The 22,103-nt window shown below is 45.1% G+C and overlaps 1 protein-coding gene across 6 annotated transcripts in view; it reads left to right on the top strand.

Moving 5' to 3' along the window:
- tjap1 (tight junction associated protein 1 (peripheral)) overlaps window positions 1–22,103 on the top strand; it is a 78,783-nt gene that overhangs the window by 48,894 nt on the left and 7,786 nt on the right. For 5 of the 6 annotated variants that reach the window (XM_042323513.1, XM_042323516.1, XM_042323514.1 and 2 more), the window contains 6 exons: window positions 1,100–1,292; window positions 3,806–3,834; window positions 8,003–8,164; window positions 12,071–12,137; window positions 17,040–17,147; window positions 17,409–17,492. In XM_042323513.1, the coding sequence (XP_042179447.1) occupies window positions 1,134–1,292; window positions 3,806–3,834; window positions 8,003–8,164; window positions 12,071–12,137; window positions 17,040–17,147; window positions 17,409–17,492 (609 nt within the window). In that variant the 5' untranslated portion in view covers window positions 1,100–1,133. The other variant, XM_042323510.1, reaches the window with a different exon arrangement.

Here is a 22,103-nt window from a genome sequence, read left to right as displayed (position 1 = left end):
TTGAAGAATCCCTACTGTTGACTGATGAAGGGGCGTAGACTTCAGTTTGCCTCTAAAAAAAAAAAAAAAAAAAAGTGTGCATGAACAACTGGAGGGGGGAGAAATCTTGCCAAAGACCGAAATGTCATGATATATGCACAAACTCTTCAGAACGGTTTCGGCTGGAAAGCATGCGGACGCATTTACAGTGCAATGAGTGCATCAGACTGGGGCATAAGTAACGTGTATAATGGATATAGAGAGGACTACGGTCTCCTTCTCTGTGCTGCAGGAAGGATAGACGGCTCTCTGGTGTTTCTCCACTCTGTGGCAATTGGATCCACAGGGCTACAGAGTGACTCAGCAAAAGCCAAGTCATCAATCAGAATAGATATAGTGACAGGCTCTTCTCCTGTTCAGTGTCTTAGTCATTTACAGCCACTAGTGTGTGTGGGTGTGCCTGTGTTCCTAAATGTGCCTTCCGGAGCGTGTGTGTGTGTGTGTGTGTGTGTGTGTTTTCCATGGTTTTGATTTTGGTAGGGGGTGTGGCTTCTTTTCCTAACGAATATGCCTAGTTTTTACATTCTAAACTTAGCCCACAATGCTTCCAGTCAGTGGACTGTAGTTTAAGAGTTCCTCTATTGGGAACACACTTCTGCTTGTAATCAATTGTAGGCTTGAGGGCATGCTCAGATTTTCCTCTCTCTCATTCTATTCCACATACACGTATGCACACGCCATACTCTGCAGGCAGAATTTTGAGAGCAGATATTTAAAAAATCCTCCATCACGACACATGAATTGTGTTTGATGTTTATTTGAAGTGGCATCCCATACCCCTCCCTCCACTCTCCACTACAGACAGTTTGCACCAGGCAGCCGTTTCTTTTTCTGCCCACTGCTACTGCTCTCATCAAAGCCTATTGATTCAAACCACTTTTTTTGTTGCTACCGCTTTAGGAGAGAGGGAGAGTGGAGAGAGCCAGGGAGAGAGTAGGCATGGTCGGAAGGGAGGGAGAGAAAGGGAGGGGAACTGGACACAGACCTTTACAGCTGGCTTTTTGCGCAGGGCTCAGGGCTGGTGTCGCCTCTACCACATCTAATGCTTGTCTCCTGGCAGGAATAACCGACCGGACAGACGCTGAGCACCAAGGATGACGAGCGCTACCCCGGCCAGGAAGCCGTACCGCAAGGCTCCGCCTCAGCACCGCGAGTCGCGCAACAACTTGCCCTCGTTCCTAGAGGACCTTAGTGGGAGCACGCCGCCTGCGCTTGCCAACACCGCTGGCGCCAACCCTCCTGACCCCTGCCAGGTAATTCGCATTCCAAACCATACTCCAGGTTTTCAGCGAACAAGGTTCACAGACCCCTACCTGAAATGCCCAGTTAGTCCTGAGAGCCGCAATATATTTTCTTCCTCCTGGTCTCTGCTCTCGGACAGTGAGCTGGATGTCTCCAGCCTGTCCAGCCTGGATCTTACTGTCCTGCCCCCACCCAAAATCTTCAGCCATAGAGGCATGACAGTGGGCGTCACAGCTAACCAGGCAGCCAGAGACTTGCAGGGGATGAGACGATTCTTGAGCCGCAGTGAGGGCTTACTCGCTCTCTCTGGAGACGAAGACGTCCGCTCAGATGACTCCCAGCGAGGTGGCTACTCTACCTCTCCAGCCCAGTCCAGTCGCAGCCTGGAGCGCTCACTGGTCTTCAAGGACAATGCAGAGATCCTGGTTCCCAGAGGAGGTCAGCACCACCAGCAGACTTCCTTCCAGAGACTAGCCCTCCCTCCTCCTAAGGGGATCCTAAAGCAGCCCAACCAGCTGGGCGTCCACTTCTCAGACCTCAGGAAGTCCAAGTCTGCTGAGATGCTGGGCCAGAGCCGAGGCCGGAAGCCCCAGAGGAGGTCTCTGGCCAAGACCACCTCAACCAGACAGATAACCCCGTCCTCCACCTCGCAAAGCTCAGCAACCTCAGAAAGAATGATCCAATTCCTAGAAAATAAGCTGAAGTTCTCCAACTTCCTGGATGATGTCACCACCAGGCTCATCAGCCCTGCCAGAATGCAAATGCTGGGTGGAAAACAGCAAGAGGACACAAGACCAGTTAAGGGAAACCAGCCTCCGCACCAGGCACACAATTCTCCCCTGACTCCCGAAGCGAAGAAGAAGCGAGGAACCGAGAGGAACCCTGCGATGAGCCGGCCGTGGGACGAGTGGTCCTCGGCGCTGGACAGGGACAGGCCTTCCAGGAAGGAAAAAGGTCGACCAAAGACCTGGCACCCCACCCCGAAGGACATCCCTGACCAGAATGCAGAGAAGTGTAGGGCAGACCCCCTTAGGGAGGGAGCGAGGCCCAAAGCTGAGGGGCCCATCTACAGCCGTGTGGGGGGTGGCGGGGACTCCAGCTCTCGACGCTGCAGTGAGACTGATTGCGAGGACAAGAGTCGGCAGAGAGACCATCACCAGAAAAAACGTCACCAGTCCTCTCAGCTGGACACCAGAACACAGCACAAGGACGCTATGGATAAACCCACAGCTAAATACGTGCCCCAGCCTCCTCACTCTGAAACAGTATCACAACACCTCTCTTTTTCTATTTTCTCACAGGTCAAGGTATGTGAGAAGTCCCCCACCCCTTCCCCTCCATTGTTGTACGCCTTCCAGAAAAATAATTGGAAGCCTTCTCAACAAATATCTGTGTATTGTGTCGAGCGGATTCAACATGCGAGTTGCTTAGCTACAACTCTCGTCATATTATAAATTGAAATTACATTCGCCAATAACTGAAGGTAAGTAATTTCCCTAGATGGCTCGAGAGTAGAAACGTACTGTACAAACACTCAAGTGGTATTCACTAGCCAGCTTTCTAGTCCAATCCAAACTGAAAAGGTCAGTGTTGTGCATCTGTGTCATATTTGTTTTTTACTTTTAGATCTTTTTATTTTAATGCACTACATTCTGATATAGCGCTACACTGAGTGTACAAAACATTAAGAACACCGTCCTAATATTGAGTTTTTCTCCAGGCTTAAAAACCCCTTTTTAACCTCTCTCCTCCCCTTCATCTACACTGATTTGAAGTGGAATTAACATCAATAAGGGATCATAGCTTTGACCTGGATTCACCTGGTCAGTGGAAAGATCATGACAATGTTTTGTACACTCGGTGTATAGCCGTTGTTGAGACTGGCCATTATGTTGTAAAGATATTCTGGATTAATACTGTGAAATTATTCTACAGAGATGAGAATACAATATTCATAAATGTGGTGCTGATAACTAGCCTCTTAAGTGCCGTAGATGCGCAGGCTGCTCTTCTGTGTAAACTGAAGTCTTTTTAATTTTTTTTTTAGCAGAATGACAGTGGCTGTCATTGATTTCATAGCTCCATGAGACTTATTGGCCTGTGCAACTAAGAGACATCCTGTAAAATTCTGCCTTGTCTGCTTATCTCTCTAACCCTTCGGCTTCAACAGAAATGTGGCTAACACTGAAAACTACCAAGGAATCTGAGTTCTGTGCAGTGCGAAATTGGTTAATATAAATGTGGAACATTTTTTATTTTTTTTTGTAAAATTTCTGCTTAGTTCAGTCCTTGAAAGCCGGTGAGTGTTTTTGAAATGGTGTATTGTTGTCGCGGAGTGCATCTCCAATGTTTCCCAGGTCTGTTCGCTGTCTGCCTAGCTCAATGCCTCAAGGTTGTAGATGGAGAGCCTTTTTAAAAGAAATTACTAATTACAGCCAGTAATGATTGCCGGTCCAGCAAAATGTCTGTTTTTGTTACAAACATATCTACAATGGCCAAACTAATAGGATGTTTGTTGTTGCAGGACTCCTTATCAGATGCAGACAGGATCAAGTAAGTAATTATTTTATAATCTACTTATGCTTTGACAAATATGTGCTGTATTTTTGGTGAGAAATGCTTCAGCCACAGGATTGAAAATACTAAATTTGACTTACAGTTTAAACAAACAGAAAACAGTGAATCTCAGCATGACTTCTTTGGCTATGGGTTTCTGTGTCTATTTGCCTGCTTCACTTTGAGCCCAGTTTTGACACCACCTCAGTGTGTACTGTATAGATCAGTCTACTGTGTGGGAAGCTGTAGCCCCGGGTGGCGTGACCTGATTGGCACTGGGTAGATAGGCTGCTTATAGGAGACGGCCAGGTTGGCACCAAGCCACATCCAGCCCTTCCCAGGAGCCCCAGCTGCTCCCGTCTAGACACTTCCTGAGGAGAGGGAGCCGGGCAGGCCACACTCAGACGCCCAGCTTCTGCGTCAGTAATGCTAAGGGGAGGGAGGGTTCATAGAGACATGGCTGATGCCATATGGTGCTATGATGACAAGCCCCTGCGGTGTGGTGGGAAGGGTGCTGCGCAGGTGGGCGAGCGAGAGTGGAAGAGGAGCAGGTTGCTGTTAGCGCCAACATCCGTCACCCACACCCCCCCTGCCGCCTCCTTCTCCCACCCCAGCCTGGGCTCAAAGTGAATCGATGTGATCAGTGGCGTCTCCCTTCTGGAACCCCCCCTCCTTCCCCCAGCTGTGAAAACTCCACACAGCTAATGAGAGAAAGCAGCTCTGAGTATGTGGGGGGAGTCCATTACCACCAGCCGTGCAGGATTGGCCACTAGTACAGAGACGGAACACTGGTTGTAATTACAGCTCGAACTTTCACCTCCAGCAGTCCTGTGGTCCTCCTCCGCTCCACTTCCTCTCCCAAAAAGAATCCCTATAGTCGGCTAATTACTACCAAATCTATCAGCTGCGTGTGTGACGGTGCATGTTTGATGTGTCATTTTAGCCTCTTGCAGTAAAGTCTAGCCCAGCGCTGGCTCTGGTACGCTACAGTGAAGTTCCCTTTGGTGTCAGTGAACGAGATGTAAAGGGTAAATATAGTCAGGCCACCATCCACGTGTGTGGGCATCATCAGGCAGCAATGCTTAATGAATTGCCGCTGACGTAGCTGCTGTTGGACCCCCCCCTTCTCTTCCTTGTGGTGGTAAATGCTGATAAGCTCCTTTGTGGCACACAAGCAATGTCACTGATTGGCCTAGATGCCCCTGCGCTGGTGTGGGATGTTGAATGATTCTGTGTCTGACTAACTGAATACAACCTGAGCTGAGTGCCGCTGTTAATCATTACCATCCCAGTCACCCACTCTTGCCCTAGAGCTCCTCAAGTCTCCACATAGGCCAGAGCTGAGTCTGTCTCCCCAGCGGTAGTGGAGTTTTGTCATGCTGTTCTATAGAATGGTGGCTGTTCATCTACTGCGTATGCTGCAGAGGACTGTTTCTCAGATGAATGGGATTACCAATACATGGGTTGACAGACCGATCTTCCTCCTCTCTCCCTCCCGTTGTTTCCACCATACTCTTCTGAATGGGAAAAGGTCAGAAAAGTCCAACTAAAGTCACAATAGTTTTGTCAGAAATGGTTTCCCATTAAGAACACCTGCTCTTTCCATGACACAGACTGACCAGGTGAATCCAGGTGAAAGCTATGATCCCTTATTGATGTCACTTGTTAAATCCACTTCAATCAGTGTAGTTGAAGGGGAGGAGACAGGTTAAAGAAGGATGTTTTTTTTAAACCTTGAGACATGGATTGTGTTTGTCTGCCATTCAGAGGGTGAATGGGCAAGACACAATATTGAAGTGCCTTTGAACAGGGTATGGTAGTAGGTGCCAGGTGCACCAGTTTGTGTCAAAAACTGCACCGCTGCTGGGTTTTTCACGCTCAACAGTTTCCTGTGTGTATCAAGAATGGTCCGCCACCCAAAGGACATCCAGCCAACTTGACACAGCTGTGGGAAGTATTGGAGTCAACATGGGCCTGCATCCCTGTGGAACGCTTTCGATACCGAGGTCAAAAGGGCAACTCAATATTAGAAAGATGTTCTTAATGTTTTGTACACTCAGTGTATATCTGTCTTATGTGTGGGAATACTTTTGGTGTTTTTGCAGTCTTTTATGTCCAACCATTTTAAAACAAGAAAGGGAAAACGTGTAGATAAGGTCACCAGTTTGGGCAACCCTGGTGTAATGCACGTAAAACCCCTGAACCTCTAAGGATGTGTTTTACAAGTGAATTGAAAGACCTCAAAATCAAAATCCTTTCTGAAAGCTTGGGAATATCTATTTTCTCTTACCACAGTTATTTTTCCATTGCGCCTTAATTTACCACTCCTCCTGTTTGGCTCCCGGGGAGCATCTCGATGTGCAAGGCTGTTAGAGGTGTTTTGTAACAGCCTAAAAAAGTACCCTAACCGCAGTGCACTCCGGTTCTGGGTAGTCTGTAATCGCAAGACACCTTTTATGCTGTGACATGCTCATTTTGCCTTTGCTGTTACACTGTAATGCTCAATCATCCAGGTTAGATCTAATGGTAGCCACGCCTTGCTTTTATACACACTGTGCATTGGTTAGCAGCAGCAGTTCTGTGAAAGCGTGTATTCTACCGTATAATTAATGTACATTTTTTCCCCTCACTGCTTATGTGTATTTACAGCATAGCAGAGTGGATTACGCTCCTTTTGTTGCTTCTTCTTCTTTTTTAAACGTAAGGCATAAGCTTGGCTTCTTTTACACACCCACTCTCCGTGATCTGAATAGGATCTGAGCTCATGTTTCTCATGTCATAATCCGCATAAACATATGTGTTGTGTGTGTGTGTATGCGCACACATACTTAGCTCAAGTAAACTTGTACAGGGTAGTACCCACAGACTGTGCCAAAAACCAATTTTCTGCCTTTTTCCTCAAACCCGTGCCCTGAAAGAGCCAAAACGGAACAGAACCGTGCAGAGACGGTGAAATCCTGTGTGTAATTATAGAATAAAACATTTGCTGCCGCCCCACCAACCGTAACATACCATGAATTATTGATGTTCTCTTTTCTTGAGTCGCCCTGGTTTTGGTTGGCAAAGTGTGTCTGCATGTGTAGGATACACGTGGGCATTTTCCTTCCTTCGCCTCCGGAGCTGTCAACTTTGAAGAGGACTACCCTGTTGCTCTGGAAGTTTGGACGGGAGCTTGTCGATTTTAAAGATTTTGTGTCTGCCAGCTGTTAGGTGGGGGAAAATGTCCCATTTGACTATTGCAGATGCAGCACGGGGGAACCGATAGCGGTGCGAGGGCTAACTTCATTCCACCCTGTCACACCCAATAACACCCTGTGACAGGGTAACACACCTGGATGCTCCTGTTGTGGTCCCCCGTCTGCCGATCAATTGCCTGGCTCTCACAACCTAATCTGAGCCCACTGGAAGTCTTACTTAAACATACATCGGTGGACTGTAGTTAGCAGCAAAAAAAATATATCTCCTAACTGCTGTCATGCAGCAGAGCGGTACCCTAGGTATTTGGATCTGTCTGAGCCGGTAGGACAGAGACCATGAAAATAGTGGTTTTAATCAGTGTGCAGTGAGTGAGTGGGTGGCTGGATGTTGCATAGTGCGACACACGGTGTGGTGACAGGATTGTGGACAGTGGGTTGTGGCAGATGGCAGATGTGTCCTGTCCCATGGCAGCTGCTCCGTCCCCCCAGCGTCCTAACAGCTGCTCCCATTAAACTCCACAGACACACTAGGACAAAGGCAGGCAGCCACCCGACACACACACACACACACACACACACACACGAGTGCTGTGGACAACCATGTGTTTGCTCTCTCTCATACACACAGAGAAAAGACGCATACTTTCTGTCATAAATATGCACTCACTCATGTGCATGGACCTTTCTTTCACATATATGCCATTTACCCCTCATATTAATCGTAGTTGTTAATTATGAATTTTCTCTATTCCCATTGACATTATTTTCAATAAACTGTGAATAGACTGTGACCCTGAATTTTGGGTGAGTTCTGTGGTTGAAGCAAGTTCCCATGGCTCTCTGTTTGTCTTGTCAGTCTAGTCACTATGTGTGAATACAGTACTGTCTGTGAGTCATTCCACTGCACCTGGGCTGACTGCCCCCCCCCCACCCACCTTCACCTCTCTACCACTCCCTCTCCTCTCCAGGATCCTACAGCAGCAGAATGAAGAGCTTCGCCGGCGGCTCTCCCACACCACCCACAAGATGGAGGCCATGGAGACAGAGTTTGAGACCAGCCGCCACTACATGCAGGGGGAGATGGGTCGCACGCGCGACGACCTGGAGAAGATGAGAGACAAGTTCCGCAGGTGACGAGTGTAACCTCCCTCATTTCCTGAGCCCATTATCAATGTTATGGGAGGCACTCTTGCCACTTCCTGACACGGATAATATTTCATTCCGTTACACCGGACACTCACTTCCTCTCCCAACCTCACTTTTTTTCGGAAACATAAAGATGAAATGAATACCTTCCCCGGCAATCCATTTTTAATGAATCTGATCAAAGCTGTTGAATTAATGAGAGCTTAGGCATCTGATTATGCAGCTAGTTGTTACTTTAATTTCTTCAACCTCTGGGCATGTTGGATCGTCTATTTGAGAGCGGGGTGGGTGGGGGGAGGGTTGGGGGGAGTTTTGTTAAGTTTCTGCCACATGGAAAAAATGTAGATGCCAGAAAGTCTCTGCTGTTTTATCTATGATGTGTCTATATTTCAGAACGTTGTTCAATGGGAGGATGTTACCATAGGACTCTTCAGCGCCCGGCCATACTTCCTCTGTCAGCCCTAGTTCGTGACAACGTCAGGCCTTCCTCTACAATACATGACCACCAGTCCTTTTTTTAGTTAGAACTCAGAGCCTGAATGTTGAGCCAGAACAAACGTTTTAGTAGTTTATGTTCTTGACTTCGTTCTATACCACATTATGGGCACACAACTATGGTTCTTCTATCATTTTGTCTTTCTTTCAATCTTTCCGCTGTTGAAGAACCTCTTGATTTAAAAGTGTCTCCTGCTTTCCCTGGCAATACACCTGCAACCCACCTCTCAGTTTTTGGTTAATAAATCAAACTCTACACATCTGCTTGTCAATCAAGTTACTTCTGAAGAAAAGGGGCAGGCCCAGTCCCACCTGTGTACAACTTTGTAGCTTGTTAAATAAAGATTTAAAACGTTCACAGTTTAGCGATAAAAGCTTATTAACGGAAGTTGGTCTTGAAAAGCCTGGAAAATGTGCACTTTGATTCCTGAAAAACCCCAAAACAATTTAAAATAGATTTGAGTATTTTGTTTTGCTCCTAATTTGTGAGTTTTAAGTACAGGTTAAAAAAGAGGCCAAAATGACACGTGCGTAATGGTTGGTATGCATAATCCACCATTTGAGACAAACTCTCTCACTTCAATGAGATTGTAAAGCTTATGTTATTATGGAAGTGTCATGGTAATGATGGATGAGTTTCCCACCACCACACACAGGAAACCTAAACTCCTCCAGAGGGAGGACACAGGGCTGAAGCTTGGCGGCAACACATTTTCCCATATCTGCTGTCGGGTGATAATGGTTGCCATTTTGTTTCTTAAGCATTTTAATCGTTAAATATGTTGCTTGCTTTTGAATTATTTTCGGAATACATTTCCTATAGCTTTATATGTCAATGTGCCATTTCATTTTTATCTCGCTGTCCACATGCATGTGGAGAAATAGATTTGCTAATTTTACTGTTACGAATGCTTTGGCTCTGGGTTGCATTTAATGTGAAGATGCACGTTTAAGTCAAGATTCCAGGGAAAAACCACGTTGCTGCTCATTTCAAATCTCGTGTGTTGTGTGTGTCACATTCAAAAGCAATCATCCCAGTTTATCTCCAATCAAGAGGAATCTTCCTGTTTTTCGCTCTGAGCAACCAGTCACTTTCAATTATCCCTGCAGTGTTTCCATCAATAAATCACAGAATGAGGCTACATGCCTGTGCGATGGTCCATCTGCATTTCCGTACTAGATGATCACACATTCAAATACAGCTTCAGCAAAGATAAGGGTTCAATTGGATTACCATCAGTTAACTAGTGTGCTCCACTCGTATGTCCTATGATTATCACCGGGCAGCACCGTTACACAGATGTTTTCAGAGATCAATCTCTGAAAAGGCTCTGGGAATGAAAAGCCAATTGTTGTAATTACGACACATTTTTATTTATTTAGCTATTTATTTACTTTACCAGACCCATTAGCAGCATTCACATGTGACTCTCTGAGGACTTAGTTTGATTCGTTTACGGCTGCCAGACTATTCAATCTGACTTCTTAGTAGAGCCATCAGGTGACTGTAATTGCGCTCCCCAATTTGAAGTCCATCAGCGCAAAGTCCAATCAATGTCTACCCTCTGAAACCCTGAAATGCTGCGGGAGTGTGAACGAAAAGTATGGACTCAATATTGTAAGTCCGGATAAGAGCGTCTGCTGAATGACTCGAATGTCAAATGTAAATGGGCACCGCTGTGGTCTCGGTGGGAATCTGTGAGCTTTGCTCAAACGTCTATTCACTTTTGATTGGGGGAAAAGACCGTGAAAGTCATTGGCGGTGATTTGCAGCGAAGCCTTTTATGATTAGTGAGGAATGCGACAGGGGGTAAGAAGAGATGCTGGTGTTATTGGGAAGGACAGCCCTTTGGGAAATATGTCTTAAAAAGCCAGAGGTTTTGTACTATGAATCCCATTGATACACACTGGTATCACCCTGGACACTACAATAGCGATTTAGTGTCATTGCATCAGGGTTGTAATATAGATGAGGTTAAACCTGTGCGCGTGTCCATGTGCAATATTGTTTGATCAATGAATCAATCACGTGGCCAGTTGGCCCGGGGACAGCAGTTATTGTGACACGTTCACGTCTGCGTGGTCAAATGAGCACCCAGCATGGCTCATGGCAGAAAGAGGAAATTAAACTAGTTGGCTAGAGCCTGGCCCTGGTGCAGACCTGACTACCACGGAGAGGAACTCCGGCTGTTAGACTCTGGCCTTGTAATCCCCTCTCGGTGGAAAGGGTGACGGGCAGAGTGCTTTGTGAGCATCATTTGTGTGCTTCTTAGACTTCTATTGGATTTCAGGTGTTGGATTTTCAGATGCCAGTCCTGCGTTCATACCCTCTGAGGTTTCTGTGAGATGGGGTTTGAACCATACAAAGGAAATATTTGTAATTTAACAATGGACCGAGGAGTGATGAGACCTTTTTTTAAATAATGTTTTTCTCTCCAAACATCTGTTTCTTGGTTTAAAAAAAAAAAAAAAAAAAAAAGTCTCAAAGGGAGTTGACTTGAGCATAGTTTATCATGATTCACGCTTACTGAAAGCTTAAGGCGTGGCGCACTTTAGTGCCCTGAACTTCTGGACTACCACACCTCTTTACTGTTGCTCACCATTACAAAGTGTGAGCGTGACTGATGAAGGTGGTGCACAATCAGGGGTCCTACACAACAGGAACATCAATACCTCAAACATGTCCTGCAAAGCTATGTGGAAAATGAGTATGTTGCCATTTTAGCCCTTTTTTTAAAATGTTCTCCATAATTGCATTCCATGAAATATACAACCTCTCACTTTTTTGAGGAATTTATCTAGCCAATTTAGGAGGCAGTGGATAGTTGGAAAGTAATTGCTATTGGTCCTATTGAAATGGGTTTAATACAGTCCCCTCTCTCCCTTTTCCTCCCATCTCTCGTAATTTGTTCCGAATGTCTAACCTGTTGAAAACCGGAGCGAGCAAAACTCTGATGGCTTCATTAAGTCTGAGAGGATTCATACCGTGCTGCTGTTGAGTAGCAATGGAGATAAAGTGAACTAAATGTGCATGGATGTGACTGCCAAGATAACTGCGTGCATACTTGTACTGCAGGATTTGCCTGTTTTCTGGTGCCTCATTGTGGAGATAATTCTGGTCTATATGGCAATTTGAATTATTCATTTGACAACCAGACAAGACTCACAAGAGAAGACAACCGCGTAATCTGAACTATGATGGGGGGCGATTGCACTGAAAAAGAAAAGTGGTTGACAAGTTATTTTACTGCAGTGCTACGTTCTGTACCAGTGGGCTCTGTCTCTCAGTCTCTGCAGCAATAGCATCTGTGGGTTTCCAATACGTGTTCTATCTGGATGGGGCTCAGCTCTGTAGACACGGTACTATTAACTGAGACACATTCTGTCCTCCACAGACTGCAGAACAGCTACACCGCCTCCCAGAGGGCCAACCAGGACCTGGAGGAGAAGCTTCATTCCCTGGTAACCTTTCACCTTTCAACTCTCCCACCTGCCCTCTTTGCTTATCTATAGGTGTTCATTGGACATAAATATTTCATGTTCTTCTGGTGACTACTTTTTTTGAAAGGAAACATTTACACACAACTTAACCTGCACTCAATTTCCCAAAATACTGCTTTTCCTTTTGACCTTTCCCTGGTCAAAAGTATTGTAGATTTGCAAACACTACAACGTCCAAAGGTTTCTATGTCGAAGGAGATTCCCAGCATGCCAGGTCAGTGGAGTTATTCTGTATTGGGGAAGAACCTTTCCCATACAGCGGTGTGTTTTTTAAATGTATTTTTATTTAAGAGCCCTCTCATTATGCCATTATCCCACACCTGTCAGCTAATTATGCCGCAGGGTCTCTTTTGGAAGGTTCTGTGGTGCAGAGTGCTGCAAGGAATTAGCACAGAATGATCTGGCCTTTCATTTGAAGTCAATTCTCTCCATCACCCATGTCTCTAATAGCCCCTCTGGGACACGGGAAGGTCCACAGCTCTGCTATTCCCCCAGGCAGCACGCCAGGCAAACGTGTGTCTGTGTGCGCGAGCTCACACATGCTCCCGAAACCACACTAGGTGACAACCAGGGGTTTTATGTGCAGAGACACTTTTACATATTCCCGCAATGTCAAATCTCACACTGTCCCTTTTAAAACATAGTAACCTATGTATGATGCTGTACGTTTTATTGGATGATTATAATACGACTCATCAACCATACAACCAATCAGATATTGTGTGTCAGGACATAAAGTATGCATCTATGTCCTCTAATATGTATGCTGCTGTTTACACATGTGTGATGGTTGTTTGATTAGCCCGTCTCTGTTGGTAGTATGTGTATGCGTGTGCATACGTTATGTCTATTCTTTCTCATCCAATCACATTTAGTCAAAGCAAACATTCCCACTGGCCAAATATTAATTTCCCATAAATATGTAGATTGACTAATGTCGAAATAGTTTGCTGTGATCCTTTACTGGTGGCTGTGGTACGATCCCCTGCCCTCTGTGATAGCTGTGTGACAAAATCTAAGTTCAAGCTGCTCTGTTTTACACTGACAGGGAAATAAATGATGTTGCTTGGTGTAGTGTGCAACTGCCAACTCTCCGCATGGCAAGTGATCTGAGCACCACTACAAGCCATCCCCCTTGACTGCCCATTACCCACAGGCTAGCCCTACCCAGACTGGATTCACACCACAGATTTACTCTGCAAACATTCTGTCTGATTCTGACTTCAGTCCAGCCCTGTTAATTGTCATTGTAGAGGAGGTAGCTTTAGGAAAACAGACGGATCGAGGACTGATGGGCCGGTTGGCGCTTTGTGTTTGGGACAGGTGGTTTGTTTGTGTGAGTGAGTGAGGCTGGCCCTGATGTGAGGTAATCTCTTTGCAATTGGCAGAGGATTACTCTGTCCAAAACATGCTCTGACCCCCACAGTCACCTTGTCAACGGTGGCCTTTTTAAAAAATGCACAGTAGGGATAGGCAGTTAAAACGATGTCTGTGTTTTGAGTACTCTCATCATTTTTGAGTTCTTGCATGTTACCGTGGAACTTGGCTGAACTCAAAACGTTCACAGTATGCCATCTATTGTTCCAATTACTGGTTGTTCTGATGCACGACGGAAAACAAATCTTTACACGTTTTCACAGCATTTGACAGACATTGTTGTCGGTCACTGCTTATTAATTTAACCTGCACAATGGTTGCATTTGTACATTTTTGGATTCAATTATTAAACGAATTGCAAACCTTGAATCGAATTATCGCGTCCTCGCCGCCGTCCCTAGCACACAGCTCACAAATCCTTCCTCATCCTTGTGGATTCCATTATTTTTGTGTTAAGCCTAAATTGATGCAATTTTCCCGGTTCTGATTGTGTGGCTTTGGAGTAGGCCTATGGACCACTGTCTAACAGTCCAGGCTTAAATGACGGGCCCATTTCAACCTTTTCTGACGTGCTGCGTTAGAGGAGTTCGCAATCAGAAACCATATTAGCCGATGACGCACGGGAGATCTCGCCAAGTGTCCAAAAGAAGAGACCAAAATGTTCTGTGTTGTCTTTTTGTTTTCACCATCCGTCTCTTTTCTTTTTTTCTCTCTCTCTCTTGTCTGTTTCTCTCATTCTCTCCCTCTCTCTCATGCTGCTGCTTCGTGACGGGCTGTCTCATCATCATCAGGCTGCTATCAGTCAAACCTGGGTCTACGCAGTTGCGTGATCATTCTATTTCTCTCCTGTCTCCCTCCCTCCATCCTCCCCCTGAGCATTTATTGCAGTTGTCATGTTCATTACTGCTCTGCTTGTCGCCTCTGAACTAGGAAAGTCTCCCCATCCTCTTGTCTTGTCCTGGCAAACTGCTCCAGATGTCCCGCAGTCATCATCCTGTCTGTGTAGCTCTGCTATGGCCCCTATGCATGGGGGCTGGGTTGGGCCGGGCGATTGTGTGTATCTCTGGGTGTGTGTGCCCAGTGATTTAAACTTTTAGTTTTCAAGTCCCCCACCTCTCTGTGCACTTAGTGTAGAAACATTAGGAACTGTTTCCATGACATAGCTTTCACCTGGACAGTCTATGATCCCTTATTGATGCCAATTGTTAAATCCACTTCCATTTGTGTAGACGAAGGGGAGGAGACAGGTGAAGAAAAAGATTTTTAAGCCTTGAGACAATTGAGACATGGATTGCGTATGTGGGCAAGACGAAAGACTTGCCTTGTTAACGGGTTAATGTAGTAGGTGCCAGGCACACCAGTGTGTCAAACTGAAACGCTGGTGGGTTTTTCTCACACTCAACAGTTTCCTGTGTGTATCAAGAATGGTCCACTACCCAACGGACATCTAGCTACTTGACACAGCTGTGGGAAGCATTGGAGTCTTACGTGGGCCAGCATCCCTGTTGATTAGTTTTCAACACATTGTCGAGTCCACGCCCCGACGAACTGAGGCTGTTCTGAGGGCAAAAGGTGGTGCAACTCAATATTAGGACGGTGTGGACTGTGTATCCCCTTTACCATAGGCGTGTTACAGCTCAATGGGCTGTAGAAGAGATCACTGGTGTTTTATGGATGTGGCATTGCCCAGTCAAACTGTCTCTCTGCATCACAGTGGCTGGCTGGCTTATTTCTGTGTGCATTTTGTATTTCTCCTCGGAAGCCTCTTCAGTTTAGCATATGTAAAGCGAATTGGTTAATTATTGACATGGCAGCCAGTGGAGCAGGAGATGCAGTCTGGGTCTCATTCTGTCTATATGTCGCTCAGTAACTCCCTTTCTCACTGATTCTCTACGGACCGATGAATGACGGTTCCTCTTTTCTACTAAGTGTGATTTAGTGGTGGTGACCACACCCTCTCCCTCTGAGGATTGGATCTAGCTATTTTCATAGTCCAATCATGTTGCGCGATCGATCACGACCTCTAAAACAACTGGACAGAGCTGCTCAGTGCTCACTTCCGTGCAGGCTTCAGTCTTACATCTAGCTAGTAAATGGACAATGTCAGATAGAAGATGCAGGGAGGACCCACCCCCCAAAGTAAGACATTGTGCTTGGTGTGTTCACCAATAATGATGTTGATATTGTGTTAGCAGATGGTCAGAACAGCAGCTGTGGTCCAGGCCTCTCTCAGCTGTTCACAGGGTGTCAGTGCAGATCCAAACCCCACACAGTGGGCTCACTGGAGGCTCTAATTTGGGGTGGGGGTGGTAGCCTAGTGGTTTGAGCGTTGGGCCAGGAACTAAAAGTTTGCTAGATTGAATCCCCGAGCTGACAAGGTAAAAATCTGTCGTCCTGCCCTTGAACAAGGCAGTCGGACCCACTGTTCCTAGGCCGTCATTGTAAATAAGAATTTGCTCTTAACTGACTTGCCTAGTTAAATAAAGGTTCAATTAAAAAATAACAAATAATGAGCCTGTGGTGAATATTAATGCAATGATCTGGGCCTGTGCTTGCTTGCTAGTTAACACACACACACACACACACACACACACACACACACACACACACACACACACACAGAGGAGTCACAGCATCTGGATCCGCACACACAATTAATTGGTCTGGAAGTTCTCCAGCTCAGCGGTTTAGGGATTGTTTTCTGTGAGAGAACGTACTGAAGCCCAGAGAAACTACTTTTTCTTTCCCCCTGTTAAAACTTGAGAAATATTGCACGTATAGTGTGAGGTCCCTACTGTAGCAATCCCAATTTGTTGGCGAAGTCATGGTTACTTAAAAAACACTCCCCATAGCCAATCAGCACCACAAGCTATTCCTGTGGTACCTCTGAAATCCCCTTAATCCTGATTTTTATAATGACGCATCAGTTAATATTAGTGTTGAAGCTACAGAGTATTTGATCAATTGTTGCCTATTATGGATTTTTGCATAACCATCTGTCCTGTTAGTGTGACTCACATAGCTGGATGTTAACGGAAGCCATTCACTGGCTCTCTTAACGATACAACGGCGTGTCACCTGCCCAGCTGTTTGACTGCAGTTCTAGGTTATTGTATTCCCCAAACGTATGGCGTGAGTGCGAGAGGGAGTAACCGCATTATTAGGGTGACTCGGCACAGACTCAGACCCAGAGCTCCCACTTTGTCCCTTCATAATGTGCCATCGATTGGTTTTTATGACATTTTCTGCGGCTGTACTTTTTTTTTGGTTTCTCTCTCTCTCTCAACACACCGCTGCACTGAGTGGCTAGCAACAGCCTTTGGAGGAGGAGACTGGCATTAGCTGTAATCAATGAGGAAATCCCCATGTGTGCTTACCTAAACATAGAGTCCTGCAGCTAGTGCTGGCTATGGTTATCCCTCCGCCAGTGATGCATGACGCTGCTTTTCTAATGTTCTGCATCCCACCACCATTATCCGTCTGCAGCTCCGTAAGGTGGAGAGAGACAAGAAGACCACGGACCAGGAGATAGTGGAGCTCACCAACAAACTCCTGGACGCCAAGAACACCATCGACAAGCTGGAGGAGTTGAACGTGGGTGTTGTCACACTGTCCCTCTTTGAGTTATCTCATACCAAATATGAAGTTAGATGTATAGAACCACAGTGTGTGTGTGTATGTGTGTGTAAGATTGAGACCTTGAACAGTTCAACCACCGTTCTGAGAATCAAAGTCCAAGTGCTTTGTGAGAAATGGACGTTTCCAGAATACCTCTAACTTAAAACAAAAATGTTATCCTTTTCTCTCTCCATACCCCTACCCTTTCACCCCTTGTTCTATTCTTCTCCCTGACAGGAGCGCTATCGGCAAGATTGCAATTTGGCCGTGCAGCTTTTGAAGTGCAATAAGTCCCATTTCAGGAACCACAAGTTTGCAGATGTAAGTACAGCTCTGATCGTATGATGTGAATGATTACATCTCATATATATATATATATATAAAACGCCTTCCGCTTGTCATGGTGGCACTGTTAGATCTTTGTTTTGCCCTCCGCAGTGACACTCTTGGACATGGGAGAGAGAAAGAGGGGGAGAGCGGTCGCCTGGGGGACTTTTGTCTGACCCTGGCGTCAGAGAGGACTAGGCAAAGAGAGAAACAAAGAGAGTAGAAAGAGGGGGAGGGTAAAAAAAGCAGAGATTTGCCTGGCCGCTTTATCACAGCTCCTGGCCTTTGTGTGTGTGACCAATCAACTCTATGAGGTGGACGATATACAATACCAGAAATACTTTCTTAGTTTGGACGTGCCATTGACCAATGACAACTTGAAGCACCTCAGTCGCTCTTCTCACCTCTGGGTTCTGGCCCATAATGTGATCAGTGATGTCTCTCCACTAAATCAAGAGCCACCAAGTTCAACACTGGCTTTCATCAGAGCTATTAAACCACAATAGCTCTGGGTAATCAGCACATCAGCTAACAAAGGACTTGAAGTCCGTATGAATAAACAAATCCATTTCAAAGTGTTGTGCTATGAATTTCTCTTAGATGAAATGTTTTTCTCAGGTGTACAATCCATTAGATTCTTATTTCACTCCCTGAGACTCTTGAATAAATACATTTAGTATGAGCAGCTTCCCTTTTAGTGCCAAAGTCCAACACTACCTGTGCTTTAACAAACCAGTCCCTTATCAAATGAGAGACTGTGTTTGGAGGTGAGGCTTAGTGACTTTAGGGTCTTTTCTCCAGTCCATTGATGCACAGGGCTACCTGCCGGCTCGAACACCTTCAGTTAGTTTATTCATCTACAGTGCCGTCTTAATTCCTGATACTCTGGTCTCCGGAGGACTATTACTACCGATGCGCCAGCCAGGTTGTCGCCGCAGGGCCGTGACAGGCAGCCAGGAGCCAGGGCTATTTTTAGGAGAAGTATAATTCATCTGAGCAGAAATATATCTCCGTCCTGCCGTAATTCATTACAGGATGTGTGGCAGCCAGGATTACTGCTGTGGAACCTAACAACCTGCCTCAAACTGCAGATCTGTTCTCATGCCTCAATGTATTCCCTTGTTTTGTGATCAGCTTATTTATACTTTGAGGGAACTATTTTATGCTCTCCTATATTTGTCATGAGCGTTTTGCTTACCTGGTGGTTCTATGCCAAAGGCAACTTTAGTACTTAAACACACATTTCACATGATCTTCTTTAAACTGCTCAAGTAGTCAAAGGCATCCACGTTGTGCAGCCTGTTCAAACACTTGTTGATTGTATGGACTTCCCTTAGTGAGCCAGCAATTTCCCCCCCTGAGCTTGCGAGACTGATTTTGTGTATTTATATGCCACATAGCAGATGCCCCACACACACACACACACACACACACACACACACATGCGACTTAAGGTACAATGAGTGCATACATTTGAAGCATCTTGGAATTTCAAATGTCTTGGTGTTTCCAGCATCACCCTCTGACCAACTAAGCTACTTAGGACTTAGATAAGAAACTAGTGAGCGGAACTTGGTAGTTCTTAGACCTCAGTCGGTAGACCCAGTACAAGTCTAATTGTTGCAGCAAACTATTTTTCTCAAAACAAAACAAGTAAAGTGCCTTGGAAGACAAGGACACGTTTTTGAAAATCAAAGCATTAACCATTAGGAAACATCCCCTTGACAGTCATCACCCATTAGGAGAGCATCAGAAAGGGGGAGAGGAAGCATGACACCAGCAGATGAAAGCACGCCAAAAGGGCAACATGGGTAACCATGGTTACGGCGTCCTCCTGGGAAAAGATCCTGCAGAATGGACAAGGACAGGCAAGCAGACAGACAGGAGGGCAGAAAGAGACAGACAGCATTGAGTCATCCTGTGTCCAGATGCGCTGCTCCCTGGGAGGTGGTCTGAAACGAAGCTGTGTATACAAATCATCTTATCAGGCGGGCAGCAGCCATCTGTGGGAGATTTAATGAATTCTGAAGATTGCCGAAGGAAACAAGTCAATTATACAGCATTGCAGAAGTTGCCCAGCAGCCCAGTCCTGAGGCTACTCGCTAGAGTGGATTGGCTGTCTGTGAGCACCAATTCACACTGCTGCACATGTAATTGTTCCATGAGAAAGCTCAGCTTTTGTCTGCCCAGGCATCATGCCATATATAGTATGCCCACTTTGCCTCAAACTGGCCCTCTATTGATGCGTTTATGCTAATTGATAACATTTTCAGCGCACAAGCAGTTAATACAAAAGTGTGTAAAATGACCATGACTGTGGCCATCAATGGGCCCGTGCAGATTTACGTCACGGTGATTGCCTGCAGTGCCTGTAATAATACAGCCAGTGTTCTATAGGAAAGAATGGTCCCTGAAAAGGTCTCTAACTCACTGAATAATGTAACGCAATAGCTGTAGCAAAAAAGTGCGTCTTTAGTTGAGGCTCTAAAACACAGTACCTTTGTGTGCACATGGACGTGATGCATAGCTGCTTGTTAGCTCGTCATGACCAGTGATGTACAGTACCAGTCAAACGTTTGGAAACACCTACTCATTCCAGGGTTTTTCTTTATTTTTTACTATTTTCTACATTGTAGAATAGTAGTGAAGACATCAAAACCAAAAAAAGAGTTAAACAAATCAAAGCTGTCATCAAGGCAAAGGGTGGCTACTTTGAAGAATTTAAAATCTATTTTGATTTAACACACTTTTGATTACTATATGATTCCATATGTGTTATTTCATAGTTTTGATGTCTTCACTATTAATCTACAATGAAGAAATTAGTTTTTTAAAAATAAAGAAAAACCCTGGGACGAGTAGGGGTTTCCTAACGTTTGACTGGTACTGTATATAAACCTTGGATTGCTGATATTATGTATTGGCCAATGAGGCTTTGAAGCCACCGGTTGGCCATATTGTCACGTCCCAGAAGGAACAGCATCAGAATTAACGTAAATCGACTAAATGTTTAAAGGACAAACATATGTATTTGTTGTTGTAGTGGGGATATTAACATTAGAACCTTTTGAAAAAAGTATACTTTTAGGAGAATCTTTTTTACATACCAGTGCATTCGGACACCTTTTTCCACATTGTTACATTACAGCCTTATTAGAAAATTGATTAAGTAAAAAAAAAAAATAATAATCCTCATCAATCTACACACCCAATAATGACAGTGAAAACAGGTTTTTAATTTGTGCACAAGTATTACAAATTTAAAAAACAGACCTTATTTACATAGTATTCAGACCCTTTTCTATTAGACTTGAAATTGAGCTCAGGTATAGCCTGTTTCCATTGATCATCCTTGATGTTTCTACAACTTGATTGGAGTCCACCTGTGGAAAATTCAATTAATTGGACATGATTTGGAAAGGCACACATCTGTCTATATAAGGTCCCACAGTTGACATGGCATGTCAGAGCAAAAACCAGCATCGTGCTGTGGGGGATGTTTTTCAGCGGCAGGGACTGGGAGACTAGTCAGGATCGAGGATAAGATGAACCGAGAAAAGTACAGAGATCCTTGATGAAAACCTGCTTCAGAGTGCTCAGGACCTCAGAATGGGGCAAAGGTTCACCTTCCAACAGGACAACGACACTAAGCACACAACCAAGACAATGCAGGAGTGGCTTCGGGACAAGTCTCAATGTCCTTGAGTGGCCCGGCCAGAGCCCGGACTTTAACCTGATCGAACATCTCTGGAGAGAACTGAAAATAACTGTGAAGTGACGCTCCCCATCAACAAAGTACTGAGTAAAGGATCTGAAACTTAAGTAAATTTGACATCTAAGTATTTTAAAAGTTTTATTTCAGAACTTTTTTTTGCTTTGTCATTTTGGAGAATTGTGTGTGAATTGATGAGGAAAAAAACCAATTTCATCCATTTCAGAATAAGGCTGTAAAGTAACAAAATGTGGAAAACGTAGAGGGGTCTGAATACTTTCCGAATGCACTGTATATGTTTAGCTCAAACTATAAAATTTGAAAGTATGCATTAATGTGTCTATTAGAATAAACTTGGAAAAAACAAATGTAGACATTAATAAATGCATTTCTATACCTTCCAAAATGTTTTATTTATTTTTTTACAAATGTGAGTGCCAAGATGGAGGCGCAGTGGCTTCAACACAGCACTCCTTGTCAGTCAGTCATCTAGTGTATATATACATCATTGGTTATGACCTATGACTCTAGGGAGCCTGTTAGCTCTCTATATGTAATTGGCCCAGAGGTCAGGGGTATGTCATATAAAATTCAGGGGTCATCCTGGCAGCCCTGTGCTTTTTAATTGATCCCGCCCGGCTGACCAGAGGAAGTGAACGGGAGGAGGGCGGTCTGTCCGATCGTTGCTCACCAGGATCGTTAGGGCATCAGGCAGTGTGGGTGCTGTGGAATCACCTCTTCTCTCTGCCCATTTTCCACAAATCAATATCTCTGCCCTGCCTCTTCACAGGCAGTATTACCGTGATAGAAGGGCCCTAGATGCCTGCCTTTTTCCCCCTTTACTCTCTCTACTCACTTTCTCTTTCTTTCTTGCCACCCTTCAGTTATCTCAT

This window comes from Oncorhynchus tshawytscha, linkage group LG06, assembly GCF_018296145.1.
Source record: "Oncorhynchus tshawytscha isolate Ot180627B linkage group LG06, Otsh_v2.0, whole genome shotgun sequence".
Classification (NCBI taxonomy): domain Eukaryota; kingdom Metazoa; phylum Chordata; class Actinopteri; order Salmoniformes; family Salmonidae; genus Oncorhynchus; species Oncorhynchus tshawytscha.
The sequence above is the reverse complement of the archived record's forward strand: the minus strand, read 5'-3'. Positions and strand labels throughout refer to the sequence as shown.